Source organism: Vanellus vanellus (genome assembly GCF_965231255.1).
Source record: "Vanellus vanellus genome assembly, chromosome: 6".
Lineage (NCBI taxonomy): Eukaryota > Metazoa > Chordata > Aves > Charadriiformes > Charadriidae > Vanellus > Vanellus vanellus.
Window position 1 is genome coordinate 27,415,375 of NC_138911.1, and position 21,514 is coordinate 27,436,888.

Consider the following 21,514-nt stretch of genomic DNA (forward strand, 5'->3'; position numbering starts at 1 on the left):
GCATTTGTCCTATCAGTCTACCCAGGGAGTTAGATGTGAAAGACAGACACAAAGTACAGTGACTGATGGGTTTCATGCGCACTCGTCTGTTCTAAGCTCCCTGCCAAAAGCAGAAATCCTTTAGACTGAGGTTTTTACGGGCTATTAGAACTGAAAAACAGAAAACCACTTTTTTTCTTTTTTTTTTTTTTTTCCCAGTATTAGTGCTAGCTCAAACATGTTAAATGCTTGGCCTATAGAGTTTCTCTGATAAAGCTGAAAACTCAAAATGAGAGATAAAAGTGACAGGAAATGGACACACCACCAAGTTAATATAGGGATGATTGTCCATCGTTACTATTTTGACATATGCTAAATGTATGAATAAATAAGCAGCAATGACTAGAGCATGAAATGGCAATACCAGAGTAATTTTCCAGTGAGGTCTCCCCCAAATCTTTTCTATATAATTATGCAAAATTAAAACTTCTGGAGGTATCAAATACAACCTTGGAACTATTTTTTTTAATGGCAATTAAAAGAAAAAAAAAAAGACTTCCCACTTTTCAAGAAATGTGAGCTGCGGATCAAATGGGTGGATGGGGAGGGAGGACTGAAACTATTTAAGTAGTGTCATTCTTTCTAGTTGTGACAGCGGATGTCAGTAATGTATAAGCATCTCTGTATAAGAAAGTTTTTTCCTGAAGGTTCACATTTAGTTGTACAAGCACAGTCTTTCGTAGAAGAGAAAAAAAATGAAACAAGAAAAAAGCTCTCTGAAGGGCTGTTCAGTTCTGACCCAATTACAACAGTAACAAAGACTGAAATAGGTAGCAAGAATGCAAGAAGAGACATACTTAGAGTAAGTACAGAACCAGCATACAGGAGATGTAACTATCAGATCTCATTTGCTGAACATGCTATAAACATGGCAGTGTTGGAATTCTTAATGCAATACATACATGAAGCTAGAAAATGTACTGTACACATGTGCCACATCAGACTGTGCTATGGTTTGTACCAACAGATCAGTGGTAGCCAGTCTTGGGTGGTTTGAGCTCTCTGGCTCCTGGAACTTGGCTATATTTATCCCAGCTGATGTAGCCTGTCAAGTGTGTTCTGCTGTTGATAAGGTGCCGTAGATGACAACAGTGGGGGATCAAGGGGGAGGAGCAGGATGGGGGCTTCCACCAAGTGTTTCTTTAGGGGGTCTCAAAAGCCCTGAAGTCTCATTCCTGTTTAGCTCGGACCCTGCTTTCTAGATACAACTGGGAGCTTCATCAGAAACAAAGTGAAGATGCCAGAGCCTGTAAAGAAAACAGGTAAGGATCATAACTGACAGACAAAACCTAAGAACAGCTTGATAGAGAAAAATGCGAGTAGCTTTTGTATGCTAGAGAAATGAGATGCCTTAGTGGAAAAAAAAATAGAGGGGGGAAAGAGAGACCATATTTTATGAAGTTATAAGAGATGTTGAGTGATCTTGCAGAGAAATCAGTAACCAGTTTGGCAACCCGCAGCCACAGAATTTTCTCAAGAGCCTTTGCATGAGAAAAGAATAGAGGTGAAACACATTTAATTCTCAGATGCTTTTCGTTTCTAATTTCCTTTCCCAGTCACCTCTAGGACTCTGAAAAAACCCTTGTAGTGTCTCTCTTGGGCAGTTAGGCACTATAAACCTCTCCTGGTTTGGTTTTGGTTTTATGTAAGCAGCAAACTTTGATAGTATTTCTTGTTAGTGAAATCTTTGTGAAAATGAAGCAAATGGCAGCTGGTTCAGAGCTTACTCATTCTAGTTCTTCCAGCCAGTGACAGTAGAGCTCTAGGAAAAAAAGAAAACATTGTACTGTAAAGAATGTATGTGTAGTTCTTTTCACTCACCCCCATCCATCCTTTCCCCTTTAGCCAGAAGATTACTAGCCGTTTCCAGAAAGCCGAGGTCACAAAGCCCCATGGCAAGTCCTGCCCCACTAGAAGAACATCAGGAAAATATTTCAAATTTATGAAAGTTCTAATTTAAAATTGAGAAATAAGGAATCACTCAGAGGCTGCCCAAATAGGAAAGAAGGGGAGGCCATGGATGGGGTGTAAGGTGCAATGAATCTGTCTGAGAAGGAGGAAGGGAACCTGGGACGCAGAGGTAGGGAGAGTTTAGCTTCAGAACCCCTGTGCGTAGGTAGAGGAAGATATCTCAGGAGCACTATGCATCCACAATTAAGTTTGGAAAAAAAGTTGTCAAAGTTGAAGTTATGATTATTTTAAAAGTGTGCACATATACAATAAACAGGGCTGGAGAAAATTGTACTAAACCTGGGATTCTTCACTTCTAGAGCTCTCACTTCACTGATGCCAGTGTATACCCAGAATGACTACTACCTGATTGTACAGTACCGGGTGCATGCTTTTTTTAAACACATGCAGTTTCCAGAGTTAGTCAATAATAGCTGTTGATACTTATTAATGTAGGTCTGTGTGCTTTGCAAAGGACTGAACAGGCATCAGTCTCCTGTTAGGCTGGTCAATGGGAAAGTCTCCTGTGGTCACCACAACAACAGAAGAACTTGGCAAGAAGAACTTTCCTTTTGGCCAAAATATTTTTAATCAGACACTACTAGAGGCAGAGCAAAACACAGCCCATGTCTCCCATTAAGAACTGCAAAGCACTAAAGCATGACTAACTCCAACAAGATTCAGGTTCCCCCTGTATTATAACTCTAAAGCAACAGTGGTGTCACCAATCCTTCAATTTTCTCACAACTATAATATCATTTGATGTTCTTAAAGCTGAAGTTTCTGAAATAAGATGGAAGTAGAATCATATATAAAAAAGAAGTATATATCAGACTTCGTAATTGTTGAGAAACCCTTGAAAATATAAGTTGTAAAGGTTCACCAATCACCCCCAAAATAGGACATTCATAATCATATTCTGTTTTTAAAGTCACATGATTTTTTAGATTTATTGAAATGCCTAATGCTTGTGGTTGACACTGGTGGCAAAAAGAAATAGGACAAAGTAGGCAAAATTTGACAGTGTGATCACCTAGGCATTATGACTTTTGATTTCTAATGGTTTTGCTGCCTTTAAATTAACATTTTCAGTCTCTGTAGATGAGAGGCAACTTCTCTGTTTGTGAACATGCCCACCTTTGCTAGCTAATGGTGAAGAGAAATTCTATTCTGTCTTACTTCTCCAGAGAAATCTAACAGGTGTCTAACATCACTAATCCTACACAATTCTTATGGACAAACCAGCCCAAACACTCTGATTATCACAGCAGGGGGAGGAAAAGCTCTTGTTACCTACTCTGACTGAGACAGAACTAGTCACATGCCCCATGACTTCTAGAGGGGATCTTCTCATTCTCCCAAGAGACATTAATCCCTTTGGCTTTCTATTTAATGTTGTTTATGTAGTTCAATCCATTTCAAGATGGGATAATGTTGTGCATAATCTCAGAAAGGTTGAATAATCATCTAGCAATTCACACAAAGGAAAATGCTTCATGTCAGAGAATGGTCAGAGATATTCTGCCTATATCTGCTGTTGTAACAAACCTTTTAACATGTCATAAAACAAACACAACAAATAAAAAAAAAACAACAGAAAACCTAAAACAGTGAAGTAGATTTTCCAACAGACATTCTTTTACTTTAAACTGTCCAACTAAAATACTTCAGGATAGGGCACTGCCCTATTTATTAGCAGAATACCAATAGAACTGTCATAGCTTTCCATAAAAATCTATACACTCCCTGAGAGCTACAGGATTTAGAAGACCTGTAGCAATTTAGTGTCAGAACAAACAATTAAACAAGCAATTAAAGCATCACTTTTTGCAGGGTTCTGTTGCAGAAACTTTATGTTCTTCTCCCTTTGATTTAAACATTTCATAGTTAATCTGTGTTCAAAGGCTCACTTTTTGGAAAGTTTTGATCACTTTTTTTGTTGTGAAAATTCAGAAAGGTTAAAAAAACTCCAACCATTTCCCTAACAATATGTTGTGACATTAAGAGGAAACAGCTGACCTTTTAAACACCAAATTTAGTAGATAAATGGGACTCAATGGGAAACGTGTGCATTACTATATCTGGAAAAGGAGAAGTCTGGTATTAACTTCTCTGAAAATCAGTCAATTTTTATTCATGTATTTTATAGATTGAGGAGTCTATATTTTGCAGTTCAGATTAGGAAATTTTATCAAGGGTTTATAAATAACCTGGCTTGTAAGTACACAGAGGCTTTTGGCATTAATAGTAATAATCTATGTTGCATAATGAAGAGTGGATTGCAGAATTTTAGTTTGAATATAAACTCATTGTTCTACATTTGCAGGTACCTAGCACAGTAAAGTACTCCTCCACAGTAATGAACTTCTGTGCACTACAGTAATAAAAAAAAAAATAATTCATATAGATATATTTTCTGCTTTTGTAAGTTAAGATTTAAAGCAAGCTAAACATTATTACCCCCATTTTATAGAAAGTATGATGAACGCATAGAGAGAGAAGTGACTCTGCTTAGTGAAACTATTCCTCGCCTCTTGCTCATGTTACAGGAATTTACAATCTCAGCTGCTGAAGTAGGCAAGGAATGATAAGATTGAGTAGTTCAATAGCTTTTGGATCACGGAACGATTAAGCTTGTAATTGCAAGAAGCCACTTAGGTCCTGACTGAGGAATGCGTAGCATCTTTATATAGTTCCTCAGCAAGGAATTTACAAGCTCTGCTGCTGAAGTCTGCTTATCCACAGTTTGGCTTTTAACTCAATGGAAGAGCAAATGGTATAAAAGGAAAGCCAGATGCCAAGTGGCTAAAGCAAAGATAAATTTTCAACATGCAGCCTTAACAAATTAAGGAATTCAAAAGCTAATTCTGCTTTTCTAATATTAATTCAATACATTGGCCAGATACATATTTTAATACCAACTACACAGAATGTGCAGCAAGATAACTCAGCTTTGTGGGAAAAAAACTGTGACTATTTTTTTTATTTACACTCATCACAGATTTCTGCTGAAGTTTGTAGCATGTGCATTCAACCAGATACATTAGATTCTCCTAAAACATTTATGCCTCTAACAGTTTTTATTTCAGAAATGCAGAAATATAATTTGAAAGCATTATCTAACACACATTCTCCTTAAGAGCTTATCTCCCTCTCCTCCATGTACATATCAAGAATAATGAATGAAGAAGAGCTGAGATCAAAGCCACCACTCTGAAAAGCAGGATGAAAAATAAAATCCAACCAAAACTCCAAAACCAAAACAACAAGAGAATGGCTCTCCTCTATCACTCTATCTAGTTAAAATCAGTCTTGTGGAATCCACACTTCTTCATCACTTTCATTTCTCATAATCTACACATACTTTGAAATTCAGTGATTTTAGGAAAAGGTTTTCACCTAATACTTGTGATTCTTAACAAGCCAAATTATTTACAGAATGTGGCTAGGAACTGAAATTATTCCAGTTATTTAAACATTATTTTAATACACATCTCATCTCCATTTTTTCTGACAATAATCAATTTTCCTGGCAGAAAAGGACCTGGGGGTGTTGGTGGAGAGCCGGCTGAGTATGAGCCAGCAGTGTGCCCAGGCAGCCAAGAAGGCCAACACCATCCTGGCCTGCATCAGGAATAGTGTGGTGAGCCGGACTAGGGAAGTAATCATCCCCCTGTACTCGGCACTGGTGAGGCCTCACCTCGAGTACTGTGTTCAGTTTTGGGCCCCTCACTACAAGAAGGACATTGAGGTGTTGGAGCGTGTCCAGAGAAGGGCTACAAAGCTGGTGAAGGGTCTGGAGGACAAACCTTATGAGGAACGACTGAGGGATCTGAGGTTGTTTAGCCTGGAGAAGAGGAGGCTGAGGGGAGACCTTATCACCCTCTACAACTACCTGAAAGGAGGTTTTAGAGACATGGGAGCTGACCTCTTCTCCCTGGTGACAAGTGATAGGACAAGAGGAAACAGGTTCAAGTTATGTCAGGGCAGGTTTAGATTGGATATTAGGAAGCATTTTTTCACTGAAAGGGTTATTAAATATTGGAATAGGCTGCCCAGAGAGGTGGTGGATTCACCATCCCTGGAGGTGTTTAAGAAAAGGGTAGATGAGGTGCTTAGGGACATGGTTTAGAAGTGGTGGTGTTTTTATCAGGGTAGGTTAACGGTTGGACTTGATGATCTTAAAGGTCCCTTCCAACCTCACTAATTCTATGATTCTATGATTCTAAATAGGAATGTCTCATCCAGCTTCTAATACTAACTTTTATTCTTATTAGGGATACAACAGTATTTAGTAGCTAATTACTAACAATTTGAAGCTGTACAAAGACAACAGAAAAACAGTCTGCCTTAAAACACTTAAAAATAAAAGCCCGGTAAATAGATAGATAGTTCAACAAGAGCACAAAAGAAACAATGATTAATAAAATAGTGACCTGGGTAGCAGCTTAGCTGTTTTTTAGGTTTTTCAATAGGAGAGTATGAAAAAGTTTTGAAGCATAATAGTAAATTAAGTTGATGGTGGATGTTAGAAGGAGATTGGTTCAAAGCAGGTCAGAAAGTAAGGGAGAAAGCTTGAAGGTGCTAGTATGAAGACTTAATAAATGGCAGCAGTAGGAAGGCAGAACACTAGTTTTACTATTTTACTTAGGTGGGTGAAAAGTGAAGGAAATTAGGTTTGAAACTTAAATTATTTCATTCCAGTTTAATTTGTCCAAAATCAAATGTATTTTATATTTCTTCAGCCTCTGATTGAAAGACTTATTAATAAATTATTATCAACATGCAATCTGATCATGGACCTCCAAATAGAGCTTTTCATTACTAATTAATGAAGCTGTAACTCATGTAACATATGTTACTGTATGGCTGATGTGTACGTATTCAGGTGTTACGAGACTTTTAAAGGATGGGTGCTGCATGCAAGTTCCGGTAGCAGCATTAGTCACCGAAAAATTTTCTGCAACACTATTGCAGACCACACGCAACCTGCTTCCTCTTCTGACTGGGGTAGAAATCGGCTGTTTTACGTTACTCAGAAGTTACATTAAGTTCTTTGCATTATGGAAGTTAGAAGTGATTAGGAAGGTCTGGGATATGAGAAGTGAAGTGCTAAAAAATGGGTTAGTGCAAAGTGGCTCTAGCCTCATTTTCTTCATTCTCCACTTCCCTCTTCTCTCCCCATCTAAACTCTCCACAGAAATTCCAGTTCCATCCCCACAAAACACACACACACACACACACACACACACAGAGCACCTATCACTCTCCTACTATTGAGGACTGGTAACTCACATGTGTCTGCCCAGAATTGCTATAGTATGTTAGTACTAATGTCGCCTTTCTCTCCCTTTGTGCAGGGTGGGTTAGAATTTACTGGGAAGCAGAGAGTTAACAAAGTGGGCAGCAGAGGACATGGGCTACTTGGTCATCAGCTGCCCCAGCCCAATGGCTCCTGAGTCCATGTTTTTGACTGGAGTCTGGATAAACATGCAATAATGCCAGAGATCTGTCAGTGCCTGACAGGCACAAGACCTTTAAGACATTCCACAACATCACGAGAGGTGTCACAGTTGTTGGGATTTCCACAGCCTGATGGTGGTGGTTGTATCCAAGATTGTTTTGAGTATGGGATGCATATATGGAACTCAGAGGGGCCTACCTGAGTAGAAGCCGAATGTTGAAGTGAGAGAGATTGCCAAATGGGGAATGTGTTTCTGATGAAAGCAGGCAAAAGTCAAGTTCTCAGGACAGACAAGAAGTTTTGAATGTGGTGTTTAGGAACGCTTCTAATGAGGAAATAGTTGGATTAGATTGGTATAACTGTATGAGAAGAAAAACCTGCTGGTGAATTTGGATCTACATGTTACCTAAAGTAGCAGCCACAATGAAGGATACTGGGAATACCTGATCTCTCACATCTCTTCCTTCTGTTAAGAGGCCCATTTTTCCCCCCAGAAGAAAAAATGATGGCATTCTTTTTACATGCTGGTTCAGCAATCTCTCTTCTGCAACAAAGTAATTTCATGTAAAATCTCCAGCTGTACATTGCTACTTTTCCTTTGCAAATATGAACAGTGAAAGATGAAAGGGAATACAGATGGATACAGAGAGACACTACTTTGGACACAGTCACCCACTGACTCTGAATCTCAAGTGCAGGAAAATGACTCTTAGAGTCTCCTTTACCTGTGAAAAAGTGTGTTCTCAAAAACTGTGCTTGCAGGCCTTTATTCACATGGGAAATTTTGGGCTTTTCCAATTTTATGCTTTAGTGGAAGTATTCACAATCATTTTAAGTCAGAACTGAAATGAGCCTTTTGGCAGGAAAGGGAGAGAGAGGGGGAAAAAAAGACAAGAACACTTACTTGTAAACTTCTACATATGTATTTAGATTTCCCAAAAGTCAGAAATATTATGTGGTGGTGGAGATTTCTCACTGTGCATGTAGTTCTGGCCAACAATCTGTTTTTGTTGAGTCATCTAAAGTAAATGTAAGAAACTTAATCACTTTGCAGGGCGTGCAGCAGATCAGAGAGTTAGTTCCAAGTATGCGTGTCTTGAAACCCTGCCATTTGTAGGCTGGAACCTTTACGGGCCACATTGCTGTTAAGTAATTAGTATATTTATAGATTCTTTTGTGCTTAAATAGAAGAGCAATGATGATAGCATTCAGAGACAAAAAACATGCCCCTTTGCTGCTTTATCTCTAGCGTCATAGGGAAAGGAGACAGCTAGTAGGTATTTCAGGAGTGGGTTCCAGAACTGACGTGGCTCCCCACTGTGCAGTAACCTGGCCACCTTTACATTTCTTTTGAATTCTGTACATCAAACCTGATGTCTACAATAACTCTTTACAATTACTTGTGATACACTGCATCAAAGTATACCCCGCTATGTTATTTACTGAAGTACAATACTATATCAAAAGATGCGCAGCTGATAATAGGCATTTGAGTATTACACTGTAGTATAGAGCCCTATATTTTATACAGTACTATATTCTGTTTAAGAACAGTTACACCACTTGCAGTCCTGAGGCTAGAAAAACTCAAATAAAAGCATGCCGGGACATTCCACTCCCAGAGGAAATTTCATGCACTCATATCTTAACATGGATAAAAAGCATAAGGTGCGGAAGAATACAATAGGAGCTCAGTCAAGGCTACTATAGGCTCAGTGCAAACCAAAATTGTTTTTTTATTAGATATATAAAATGTGGGGGAAAAAAGAAAGAGAAAAAATGTAATTCAGTTTTTTTTTATATAACAAAGAGAGATAAAATACAATACATACTAAATTCTAAAAGTATTTGTAATTGATACTTTAATTGATGTTTAAGCAGCTTTGAATCCTTTTCAAAATGTGAATTGTATTATGACTAAAGTCCAAAGACCATCAGATGAAATCTTTGCAGATGTAACTCCACTGAGGTCAATTAATTTACTCAGTGTGAGGACATGCTACAGGAATAGGGATTTTGTGCAATGAACAGATGGTATTCCTAATAATATACCATTTATACTACTAAACTAAACTAAAGCACCTGCTTGAACATGAGTTTAAACTATTTCTTTTAAAATATTTCCATGCCATGTTCCCTTCATCTTTATAAAGCAGAATCAAAAGTTTAAAGCTAATTATAACCAGTGTTGTGGTGTTTGGAAGAGTTATTGTTGCTGCACAAGTAGAAAAGCCATAGACAATTTGCCACAGAGGTGACAGATATAATTAAATGTGATGAAATTACTAATATTTTATAAAAGTGTCGTTATGAAGGGGTAAGTCAATGAAAAAATTATATAATGATGTACAAAAAACATTCACTGTATGAATCAGAATGTAAGTTACTGGTATTTTTATACATGAACATAGCTCATGGCAATTAGCAAAAAGATAACAGATATCATTAAGACTAAAGCATGAGCATCAAATGAAAAACTTGATTCAAAATAAAGTTGAAGAAATCTAAATAAGTAAATCAGGGTAAAGAAATTAGTAAAATAAATTACCATATTAAAATCTAATCTTGAGAGATATTAGGATACTTATGGACCAAAATCACAATACATTGCTTGCTTTCCAAATTCCTATCTGTTGTGCTACTTTGATTACATATGAACTAAAATATCATTTGGTTTATGCTTGTTCACCCCATATATTAATAATTTCATTAGATCTCATTATAAGCATGATAAGTGCTTCTTGACACACTGATGAAATATTTTTGAGCCACCTTGTAAATAATTAGAAAACTAGTTGTTGTAGAGTGCTACGTAGGCAAGTACTTTAACTTTTAATGCTGAACTAAACATTTGAATGCAAACAACAATTGATATTATTTTAGCTGGGATAAAATTACAAAGGCCATCATAAGAACGTCCATCCCTTTCCGCTAAAGCCTTGATCAGTCAAAACAGAAGCACTAAAGTAGAAGCATTAATTTATTGTGGTATATTAGGACATAGGTTACTGCACAAACTGCAGTTTTGTTGGAGGAACAGATCCTGATCCTGTTTAACTACTGTATTGAGCGACTGTGGGGACAGAATTAATATTTCTAAATAAAAATGCATGGCAAATTAATGTAGTGAGCTTGATATGTAAGAATATGTATCAGGCCATCTCGTCATTGATCAAAACATTCACGTATGAAAAATCAGAGGTCATTATGGGGGAAGAAAGAGGAAGATGGACACTGAGATGAGTTTGCTATCCATTCCATTTTGTTGCATGACAATATAGAGAAGATATGACATCTCAGTCAGAGACAGAACTCGATAAACACATGGACAATTCCACAACTTCTCTGTGGAAAGTGTTGTAATTTATATCTTGCATGGGCAGAGAGGAGAGAAAGGAGACAGCTGTTGCAGCCACAACAGCTGACTACACCAGATATGCCACAACTGCAAAACAGATTTTAGTGAGCCCTCTCTCTTTTTTTAGTTTCTGCATTTACCAAGAAGCCGAAGACAACAGAGGTGACAGCCGGAAGCACAGCTGTGTTTGAAGCAGAGACAGAAAAAGCCGGCATCAAGGTGAAGTGGCAGCGAGCTGGCACAGAAATTACTGAAAGTGAGAAATATGTCATCAAGGCAGAAGGAAACAAACATTCACTGACAATCAATAATGTAGGAAAAGAAGATGATGTGACATATGCTGTAATAGCTGGAAGTTCCAAGGTCAAATTTGAACTCAAGGTCAAGCAACCAGGTACAGAATTCCCTATGCAATTCTAATTTCATCAGTATTTCCAGTCCCACATGCAAACTTTATGAATGAGGTCCATGGAAATTAACCTAATTTAATACTGTAAAATTTCTCTACTAGCAATACATCTGTTTTGCTGAGTTATTTGAAGCTACTCGTTAATATTAAGCTGAGGAATACACTTCCTGTGGTTAAGACACCCATTTCCAGATGTCAGAAGTCCACACAATGGAGGCCACAGAGGGAATCTCAATGTAAACCTTTAGAATTGTCTGTCAAGCTTTTCAGTTAACTATTAAAAAGCAAATTAAATCAAAGCTAGTCTAGCCTAACCTGACCTAAACGAAAATGCCTGCATCTTAGGCCTGATATGTTTGGGTTTTTTTATTGTTTAAATACAAAATTTTAACAACTGACAAAAAATTTACAAGTTATACTCTAACATTTTTAGGAGCTCATACATTCCCAAAATCTGTCTCAAAATCACCTGCTAATAAAAATACATATTTCAAGAGGGACTTGAATACAAAGAGTAAACTTTATATTATTTGCATATCACCTATCATTACTACCTCTGTATGCATTAAAGAATCAGTTAGACGGAAAACTGAAAAACTTCCCTGGACTTTTCCTGGAAAAAAATATAAAGAGGCAAATTCTCTGGAATTTTCTCACGCAAAATGTCTGAAGATGCTGAGGGTAGAGGAAATAAGTCATTTTTTGAAACATTTTGACTTTCCGAATGCCTTTTTCCCCCTCCAAAATGGTCCCCATTTACCATTTGTGGTATTTTAATTTTCCCTTTTTATTTTGGTGAAAAGTTTTAAACTCAGATTGTTTATATCACCTCCTCTTCTTTGCTATCATTGTTTACTCTAGCAACATGATGGTAGTGAGATCTTCTGTTCAGCTGAAAAGATACTACTAAATATTTAACAGGAGACAGGACATCCTGTTCCAGATGAAAAGACGTTGCATGACAGGTTATGAGGAAGAGGAAATTCTAGTATGGATTAGGACAATTTAACAACTACCAGAGCATATAAAAGTATGATCCTTCTGACTACCTCATCTTGAAAGTAAACAGGTACATATTATACTAGCTATATCTTCCTCATTGTCTTTCAGGTTAGTTGCAGGTAGAGCCTGCTACAGGCAGAGAGCATACAAGTAACAGAGTTACTGAATTTGGAGGTGTAATCATTACCTAAAAGCAACACATCTCTGACAAGCACACATTGGTGATGGAGATATCAGGATGCCAAAGGATACCTGTATACATTATATGTTGATGTCTGAAAATACGCCTTTTCTAAACAGCTACACAAACTATGGGACCATATACACTTCATTAGTTGAATAACGTTTAGTTCTTTCCAGTAAAAATTGAGTTGAAATTTAGTTGGACAAGATCCAATGGGATACCTTCTAACAATAAAAGTGGTAGAATTTGATATTTAAGTATTAAAATAATACCAATTGAAAATCACACTGCTTTCTTCCAAGACACAAATACGGTTTAGGATAAAAGGCATAAATTTTCTGACAGCAGGGCTGACTCATGTTCATATGTTCACAAATACCATGTTGTTTTTCAGACCTTACTCATATTAGACTGTTAAAGAGTAACTGGATTACCCATTATTATTTTCACAAACAATAATAATTTCAGCTCTTCATTATAAAAAAAAAAATGGAAACTGCCCCCTAACCTGCTCAGACACTCCCACCTCCCTTTGTGACAGAGGAGCCACTCAAATTTGTCATCACGTGGCACAACAGGGCCAGAAATGCCTGGTGGACAAAACGTTGCAAATAGCTGGGAAATTGCATGTGAGACTTGTGTGAAAGGTAAGTGAGGCCCTTTGGAAGTGGCTCCTCTACCTATGGGGAAAAAAAACACAAGCAACTTGCTGCAACTGATCTGTTTCAAGAAATTCTACCTGCCTTCATCTGCCCCAGTTGCTCACTCCTACTCCCTTTTCATACATTTCTATCTTCTCCATTGTGCCAAATGCATTTGCCTGAATTTGTCTGTGAGGTCATGGTTTAATTGAGAGGCTATAAACTTCCATAAGCCAGGGGAAGAAATGATAGACATTCTTAAAATACTTTCTCCATATTGATTACTAGCAGTGTCTAAAGCTTTTCTCAAGCCCCACACAGCTATAGCATTTGGAACATTGCATTCCAACAGCAGGGTTAAACAAAGTCTCATGAAGAAGCAAATGGTTTACAAAAATAATAATTGCATCATTTTTCATTACCTCTTCTATTTAGACCACTGAAATTAACATCAAATAATAGTGTTATTCATCAGCTGACAAGTTGCTACACATCAAGACTATAGAATTTAAAAATCCAGGCATCAGTTCTTTTCAAGCTCAGCAAACGAGCAAGCCTCATCATCCAGCTTCAGTAGGCCCCTTCTCCTTCCAGCGCATCCTCTAAGTTCTACAAAAACACAGCTAATTTCTCTGCATTTCCTAGCATATATTAAAAGCTGTTCTTTTGCAAAATTTCTTCAGAAAGGAAGTAGAAACATGACTTTTTCTAATCTTGGCTTACATTCATTTCCAGAAAAGAGTGAGACAGTCACTCCTGCTGAAGCTGCTCCAGCCCCAGCTGCCCCAGAGTCGTCTGCTCCACCAGTTGAAAGCTGCCAAAACACAGAAGGTAATAGAGAACTAACACTGCTATCAAGTCTGGTTCATTAACGGAAGTGAAGAACAGGAACAGGGAATCCTTTGAGTCAGTGAGGTAGAGATAGTAGCTGAAAGCAGACCACTAGTGATGAATGACAGACAATAAAGAATAAGGAATCTCAGAGACAGAAGTATCTTTAAATCGCTTAACAAATTCACTACATAGGCTGTAACGGAAGCTGATGCAGAAAGTTCTAACTACTAATTCTGATGTTTATTTCAGCTGCATCTTCCAGCACTCAACCAGAAGAGCCTGTGGACCCTATTGGGCTCTTTCTGACACGACCCCAGGATGGAGAAGTTACTGTTGGTGAGTAAAAAATGTGAATCAAGTGATGTTTGTAAATTGTACCTGTTGTTTGACTATTTAGCTCTTCAGGATGTACAGGATGACAGCAGTGATATAACAGATAAATTATACACTATTCATAATCTTATTTTAACCTACTTCACTTACAAGGTGGAAACATCACATTCACTGCCAAAGTGGCAGGTGAGAGCCTGCTGAAGAAACCATCAGTGAAATGGTTCAAAGGGAAGTGGATGGACCTGGGAAGCAAAGTGGGGCAACATCTCCAGCTACATGAAAATTATGATCGAAATAACAAGGTATGATTGGCAGTCAGGTTCTCAGACTTCTATGTACTACTAATCTTTAATCTGGGGAAAATATAAGATAATATAAGATAAAAATTTTGATATTAAGGTACCCAAAGCTACTCACAATGCTAAACTTATGCACAGAAGTCTATGTTTTGACCACGCAGACAAGAGACAAGCACTACATACAGACTCTTGCATACCTTATCTATAATGAAAAGAGAAAATGTCTGGAGGACTTGGGGAGCAGTTTTGCACTATCTACTGCAGGATTTCCTCCATCTTCCTCTAAAGTAATAGATACTTGTTATATTCAAGAGAAAACAATAAAACAAACAGATATTTAAGTATAGTCTACCTTGGTTTTAATAGATCAAGCATTCAGCTATTAGTGTTGGAATTTGTTCTCTTGTATTGTCTAAACTACTTTAAACTGCTGAGTAGGATCAGTTTTTACCACAAATGCATTCAAAGATACACAAACAAGAATACAAGAGAGTTTGCACCCTGACTTCTCATCCTGTGTGCTATACGAAACGCTACCACCCTCTCCTGGATGGAACAGAACAGACTCACTCACATTACCCACTCCTTTTGCTGAATTTTTAAATGTACTGTACACATTCTGGGTAGAGGCTGTACTTGTTTAATGAAAGCTCTATTCCTGTTTCCGATGTACATGCAATTAATGTCTGTGATGACTGCACACACCAGTACACCAGCATAGGTTGCTTATATAACATTGTATCCTCTGGAAGACCTGTACTGATAATACTCTTTAGCTGTTCCTACTGAATTGGGAGAGGTATATGTAATTTTTATGACAGTAATGAGTTACACACTCAGCAGGTTCTTAATTCTAAAAGCACACAGAGGCATATTTCATCCCTTGTCGACTTCTCTCCATGCCTTAATATGCTGTATTCTCTCTCTCCACCTTCCTCCCCCTTCACCATTTAATTTTCTAACTTATGAATTGTATCATTGGTGTCTTTTCTAGGTGTACACCTTTGAAATGGAAATCATAGAAGCAAACATGACTTTTGCAGGAGGGTACAGATGTGAGGTGTCTACCAAGGACAAGTTTGATAGTTCTAATTTCAACCTGACAGTCAATGGTAAGATGAATTCCCGCCACCTTGTTTCTTCCTTTTATTATTTTTTTTTCTTCCTGTATGCCCACGAACGATTCTTTCTGGTACATAGTGGCAACTAGACAAGCATAGGTACAGCTACAATTACAGAGGTCCACAGGTGAGGATTGGAATGGGTTGGCAGAGATATAGAGCATTAGAAGTAACACTTGGATGTCACTCAAGTCAGAACTGTGGTGCTCTTAAAGAAACCCCACAGAAAGATGCAAATCAGCCCAACTTTTCTCTGGCTTTATTCTGATTTTAAATACATTCTTTCAAGATACTTAATTCCACTAGAATAAAAGAGAGGTCTTTGACAAAAGTTCAGTACTAAAAATGGATACTTGAAAAGAAATAAAAAAGGAAGAAATGGAAAGATTTACACAAGTGACACTATTATCAATTCCTTTCTTCCTGATAAATTCAAGCCATACAGAAACACCTTGTGATATAAAATTGCTTAGATTAGATGAATCATTTTACATAATATAGGGTGCCATTCTCACAACTGCTATACATTAATCAGCAATTGAAAAAAAAGTACATTTTAATATCAATTTTCCCTAGTGTGGAAGAGTTTAGGTAAAACAGTATAAGCATGGACCACCTGAAAGAGTTCAACGTTTGGACCATTTCCTGTTTCAGTGGTGCTGTTGAAGGGATTGCAACATTAATTTGTGTCCAGCAACCAATGAGCCTAATATGCAAAGACAAAAATTTATTGAAGGTACTCAGTCAGCAGTGTTCATTTTTGAAGTTTCACTAGTTCACTGCAGGACTCATAAGACTTAGGAGCTGTGACTGAGAACAGTTTTTCTGTCAGTAGCAGCAGTACACCTATTCATACCAACAGAAGCTTAGAACAGAGTGATAAAATTCTCTCTATGCAACATCCTCAATGGAGTTTCTGTACATCTCTACATATTTCCAGGAATTTACCTTTGCCTTCAGAAGATGGATTACAATTTATTATTAGTAATAATATTCAGTTGATATCCAGTGGTTTTCTCATTACCTGTGAAGCCAGTATCGAAACTAAAATTTACGAGAATTGACAAACAAGTCATAAGATGGTTTGTCATGCTGCAGCTTATTATGAAGCATGAGACAGAATTAAGTTACACAAGAAACACTGGATGTTGAAAGCTAATTAGTGAAGGCCCCATGTTTAAAGATGATGCTTCAATCTTTTGATGTCTAATTGATCACAATTTACAATATAAGAACTTCAGAAAAAAATGTCTGCAAAGGAAAAGCTTTAGAACTAGCACTGTATTTTTGCATTATTTTGACCTGCTTTCCCATTCTTGTTTGTCACCTTTTGTCACATCAGAAGCACCCATAACTGGAGACTTGGACATTCGTGCTGCCTTCCGACGCACGTGAGTATGTACAGTAGAAACTGACGTAGATCAGATTATACTTTCATGCAGAATTCATTACTTTCCAAGACAAAACTAACTAAAAGCAAAGCTGTTGTACAAACAAGCACAAAGATAAGGATGTCTACTAAGAAAATATTTCTATAAAGAAATTATTTTTAATGTTAAAATGCTATACAACTCCTAGAAAACACCTGAGTTTAGACTTTGTACTAGCATAACAATCATGCTTATCTTCAATTATGCAATTGATAATATGTATAAATCTACCAAGAACTGCGGCACTTTTTTTCCAGACCTGTAAAAAGCACTCCAGATGCAGAATAATAGAAAAGATTCTGTGTAGTGCCTACTCTGGATTTGGTCTGGCTTAAGGAGCTACACGTACCTTTGCTAAACAAAGAAGTGGAGTTTGATGTGAGCTCTGTAAGCGCATATGACTGATAACATTAATACAAGCATTTTGATTGTATTTGTTTTCATGTTCTATAATTATATTAATTGAATGAAGACCATGATACTGTGTCTGTGTAAAATCTCAGATCTCTGTAGGTCATATATTAAAGATTGCAAAGTATTGCACTGGTCTTAAAAAGGCTATTCTCCCCACATCTGTAATACTGTCTGAAGCGATATATGACTTAGTGGAATAATGTTCCCTTCTATTAGTAAAATTTGCAAAATTGGATATTTTTTTTTTTATTTAGACATTAACAACATGTTTTTTCACTGTTGAGTATTTCATCTCCCTTTGTGTAATTCTGGTTTTGTTTTAGTTTTTTATATATTTTTGTAAAGTTAGTAGACCAAGAATATTCCAACAGACATCTATTTCTCTAACACAGAACACAAACCATCTGTGGCAACTCCTTGAGTTTTTCCCTAAAAGTGTTATTTTTATATAGGGGGGGAGGTGTCTGTGTTAACATTCTGTCAGAAAGAACTAAAAAAGGCTTGCAGAATTTATCTACAGTCAAATCCATCTATAGGTAGCTGACCAGCCTGGCTGTGATGCCTATTAAATAGAGGACACTCAGTACATAGCTGCATTGTGTTATTTCACTGCAGTGAAATTAAGCTTAAAAAGGTTCTTTTTTTGCTAGCATAATTTAAAAAGTTTAGAATCAGTTCACAGTGAGTGCAGTGTGAACAGCTTCAGGCTGTTCAGATTTTCAGTTTCTTCTGTAAAAATGGAGCCAAATTTTGAACTGAACTGTTTAAATCTGAAGCTTTGTCTTTGATACCCTCACTCAGGAGCCTGGCAGGAGGGGGGAGACGGATGACTTCAGCCTTTCTCAGGTAGCCACTGTCTGTGTCAGCAGACAAATTCAAGTCTAACAATGAATTGTCTCTCTCTGCTTAGGAAAAGGAAAAAAAAAAGAAAAAAATCCCACAGAACTAGCTGCAGCTTAAATTCCAAATATGTCACCGTTTATAGTATGTAGTGCTTATACGAGACGAACACATACATGTAAGTAGCAAAGTAAGATGAGTACGAATAATGAAAAGAGTAGTTTGATAGTTCAGCGAGAGGCAGATTCATCTACGTGAAAGGCACATGTTTGGCAAGTGGCATCTTCTCACCATTGTTAGATGAAAAACGTAACTTCAAATTATATGCATGTCTGCCCCCCCTGTTTTACATGTTTTCCTCTCTACTGAGCACATGCTGACTAAAATTGCCACTGCTCACAGAAATGTACCAACACACACATATAAGAAAATATGTTGTTTCCTGGCACACTCTTTATCCGAGTATCATTAAATTTCCCTCCCTATCCCTTTTGGTCCCAATATCTTCTACCATAACAAAAATAGGAACTCTGAAATTAGACTTAACTCTATGCATGTTAAAGCAATTATTAGGGTCTAATTCTTCAGAAAAGCTAAACACCGATTGCTGGACTTTCCTGAAAAGCTGATTTAAGTACCACCTCAGAAGCAATAAGGTGACTAGTTATTCTCCCAGCTGTAGATTCTGATCTCCTGAGTATTTGATCACAAGAAGCCCTTTTCAAATTTGGGATTACACTAGTGATTTTTATGTACATTTTATGCCTGCAAACATTGAAAATCTTCTGAAAGTTGGGAACAAAGTGGCCAAAAATGCACTTTTTTGTTTGAGCATTATACCCAGAAAATTCTTTTCCACTACTGTACTACCTTGAAAGTAATCACAGACGTAAAAATGGTACTTTCTTAAAAAAAAAAATCTCACAATATATTCAAAATTACAGGGATTCAAAATTGTTACTTATTCTCACTAACCTTGCTTTGTCATGCAGCACAACAAGTTTGGCTCTCATTTCTTTTCCATTTTATTAACGGTATCATTAAAATGCACATCATTTTTCTGCTGAGGCTGTTTTCTTACTTTTTAAAATATTTGTTCCCACAATATTGAGTTTTCCTGACATTCTGGTTTATGCTTCTACAGACAGACTGATCTTGTCTGAAGCAACTAGTACTGTGTATTGACAGAGACAGCATTATGGGCTACCACTACCACCCGTACAGGTGAAGAGAATAATTTCTGGTTATAAAACAGTAACTAAATAGAAGGAGTTGCTGCTGGAAAAATCTGAATGCTGTGAGGAGGCATCACCAGACGCTTATACTCAAGACAAAAGAGATATCAAGGAGCAGCTGAACATTGATGATGGGAGACTGACTGAGATGAAGAAAATCCATTTTGACTTGCCAAACACTGTCTGAATGCAAAAAATACTTTTATTTTGCTAAGTTGAATAACCAGTAGTCATGAAATCCAGTGTAACTCCCAATACTTTAATATCAAATCTCTGAAGTGATTTTTTAAACCCAAAGAAGTGATTTCAGTGACTTTACACTAAGTTTTCAGAGTAGATTTGTACTTCAAATGTTCAGAAGCACAGCTAAACCACATTTGACTCAGAGCACCAAAAATAACATTATGCATTCCATCTGAGTTCACCATATGTAACAGACAGAATTACGCATTAAATAACTCCTGCTTGTTGCTTCTTGTTCTCACGAATCAATTCATCACCACATTACTTGCCATGACATTCGTTGAACAACTGCATATTGAACCTCATCTCAGAATCAAAGTCAGATCACAGAATTCCTCCTTAAACTCTCCCAAGCACCAATGATGTGACACTTTTTTCAGTATAATGAATTCTGGAATCACAAAGAGCCTTAAGAAACAATTACAGCGGGGATAATACTAGAAAAAAATAAAGTTATTTTAGATTGTAAAAAGTCCCACAAAAAGGTTGGTTAAATACTGCCCCACACGGTAAACAATATCCATGTTCCTGAAATTACAGCTTTCCAAAAGCACTAATGATTCTAAACAAAAGCTTCTGCAGTATCTTTATGGTAATTAATACATTCCAGACCAATATGACCACCAAGTTAATAACCCTGTACAACTTTATCCATAATCAGTACAGAAAAAATACAAGTTCATTAAATGTATTTCTTAAACCTATATGAAGGCAAATATAGACAAAGAGCCTAATTAAGTCACCTTCCATGTCAGTGCACATTCTAAGTCATTCTAAAACCATCTACTACTCCCCTACAAAATATATCATCTACATAATGATATAGTCTCACAAGCTATTCCCATTTCCTTCTGAAACTAATTATGGTTTTCTGTCACTATACAGTACCGAGGGACATGAAGAAGGTGGAGAGTTTAATTTTAGTGCCCTACTGAAAAAGAGGTGAGTAAAAATCCATAGACTTAGAGAAATAAAGTAACCAGCTTCTGTTGAACAACTCTGAAAACACTAAAGTGAGAATAAGTGAAAGTTTCATAAATTCAGAATCCTTGTAGTTTCCCAAAAGCAGCTCTAATTGGAAAAAGGATGACAGGTAATTATGGCAACTTCCTCAAAAACTCAGCATTTGCTGCATTTTTGCAAGGTTTATATTGGAGACAAAAGAAAAAAAAAGAAAAAAGAAAAAAAAAAAGGACTGATCTTTCCCAAGATAGAAAAGGCTGGGACTAGGTTAATTACATGCTTCCACCAGCACTTTTAATTAAAAAAAAAAGCAAACAAAACACACAGCAACAATTTACAGTACCTGTGTATAACGCTGCCTTATTAAGAATTTTCTGCCCTGAGTTTTCACAACACTTCGCATCAGAGAGCTGGGAGGACAAGTCTTTTTATTAGATATCTAAATGTTACTATTACACTATACAACTATATATTATATAGCTGTTTATCATTTATATAAAAAGATATTCTATGTTGTATATATATTATGTAATTTTTTTTTACTTCTCTGATTTTAATTCTTATTTCTTGCTTTTACTTTCACTTTTTGTGGTGGAATTTCATCTCCCATTCTCATCCTTCCTTGCCACATCTATTTTCATAACCTGTCTACTTAATGTTTTTCTCTCTTTACCACCGTCTTAATCTGGATGTTTTGGATTCCACTGTTGCCAACAGAGAGTAAGATTTCTATTAAATTTTATTATAAATGCATG

General features: G+C 36.9%; 1 protein-coding gene across 1 annotated transcript in view; it reads left to right on the forward strand.

Annotated features, from left to right (window-relative positions):
* Window positions 1–1,276: 1,276 nt before the first annotated feature.
* MYBPC3 (myosin binding protein C3) overlaps window positions 1,277–21,514 on the forward strand; it is a gene marked incomplete at both ends in the record, with an annotated part of 62,005 nt that continues 41,767 nt past the window's right edge. Inside the window, 9 exons of the mRNA XM_082485070.1 lie at window positions 1,277–1,301; window positions 10,939–11,205; window positions 13,783–13,878; window positions 14,131–14,217; window positions 14,368–14,516; window positions 15,508–15,625; window positions 16,977–17,025; window positions 18,280–18,324; window positions 20,682–20,738. Of these exons, the coding sequence (XP_082341196.1) occupies window positions 1,277–1,301; window positions 10,939–11,205; window positions 13,783–13,878; window positions 14,131–14,217; window positions 14,368–14,516; window positions 15,508–15,625; window positions 16,977–17,025; window positions 18,280–18,324; window positions 20,682–20,738 (893 nt within the window). The remainder of the gene's footprint in view (window positions 1,302–10,938; window positions 11,206–13,782; window positions 13,879–14,130; window positions 14,218–14,367; window positions 14,517–15,507; window positions 15,626–16,976; window positions 17,026–18,279; window positions 18,325–20,681; window positions 20,739–21,514) is intronic.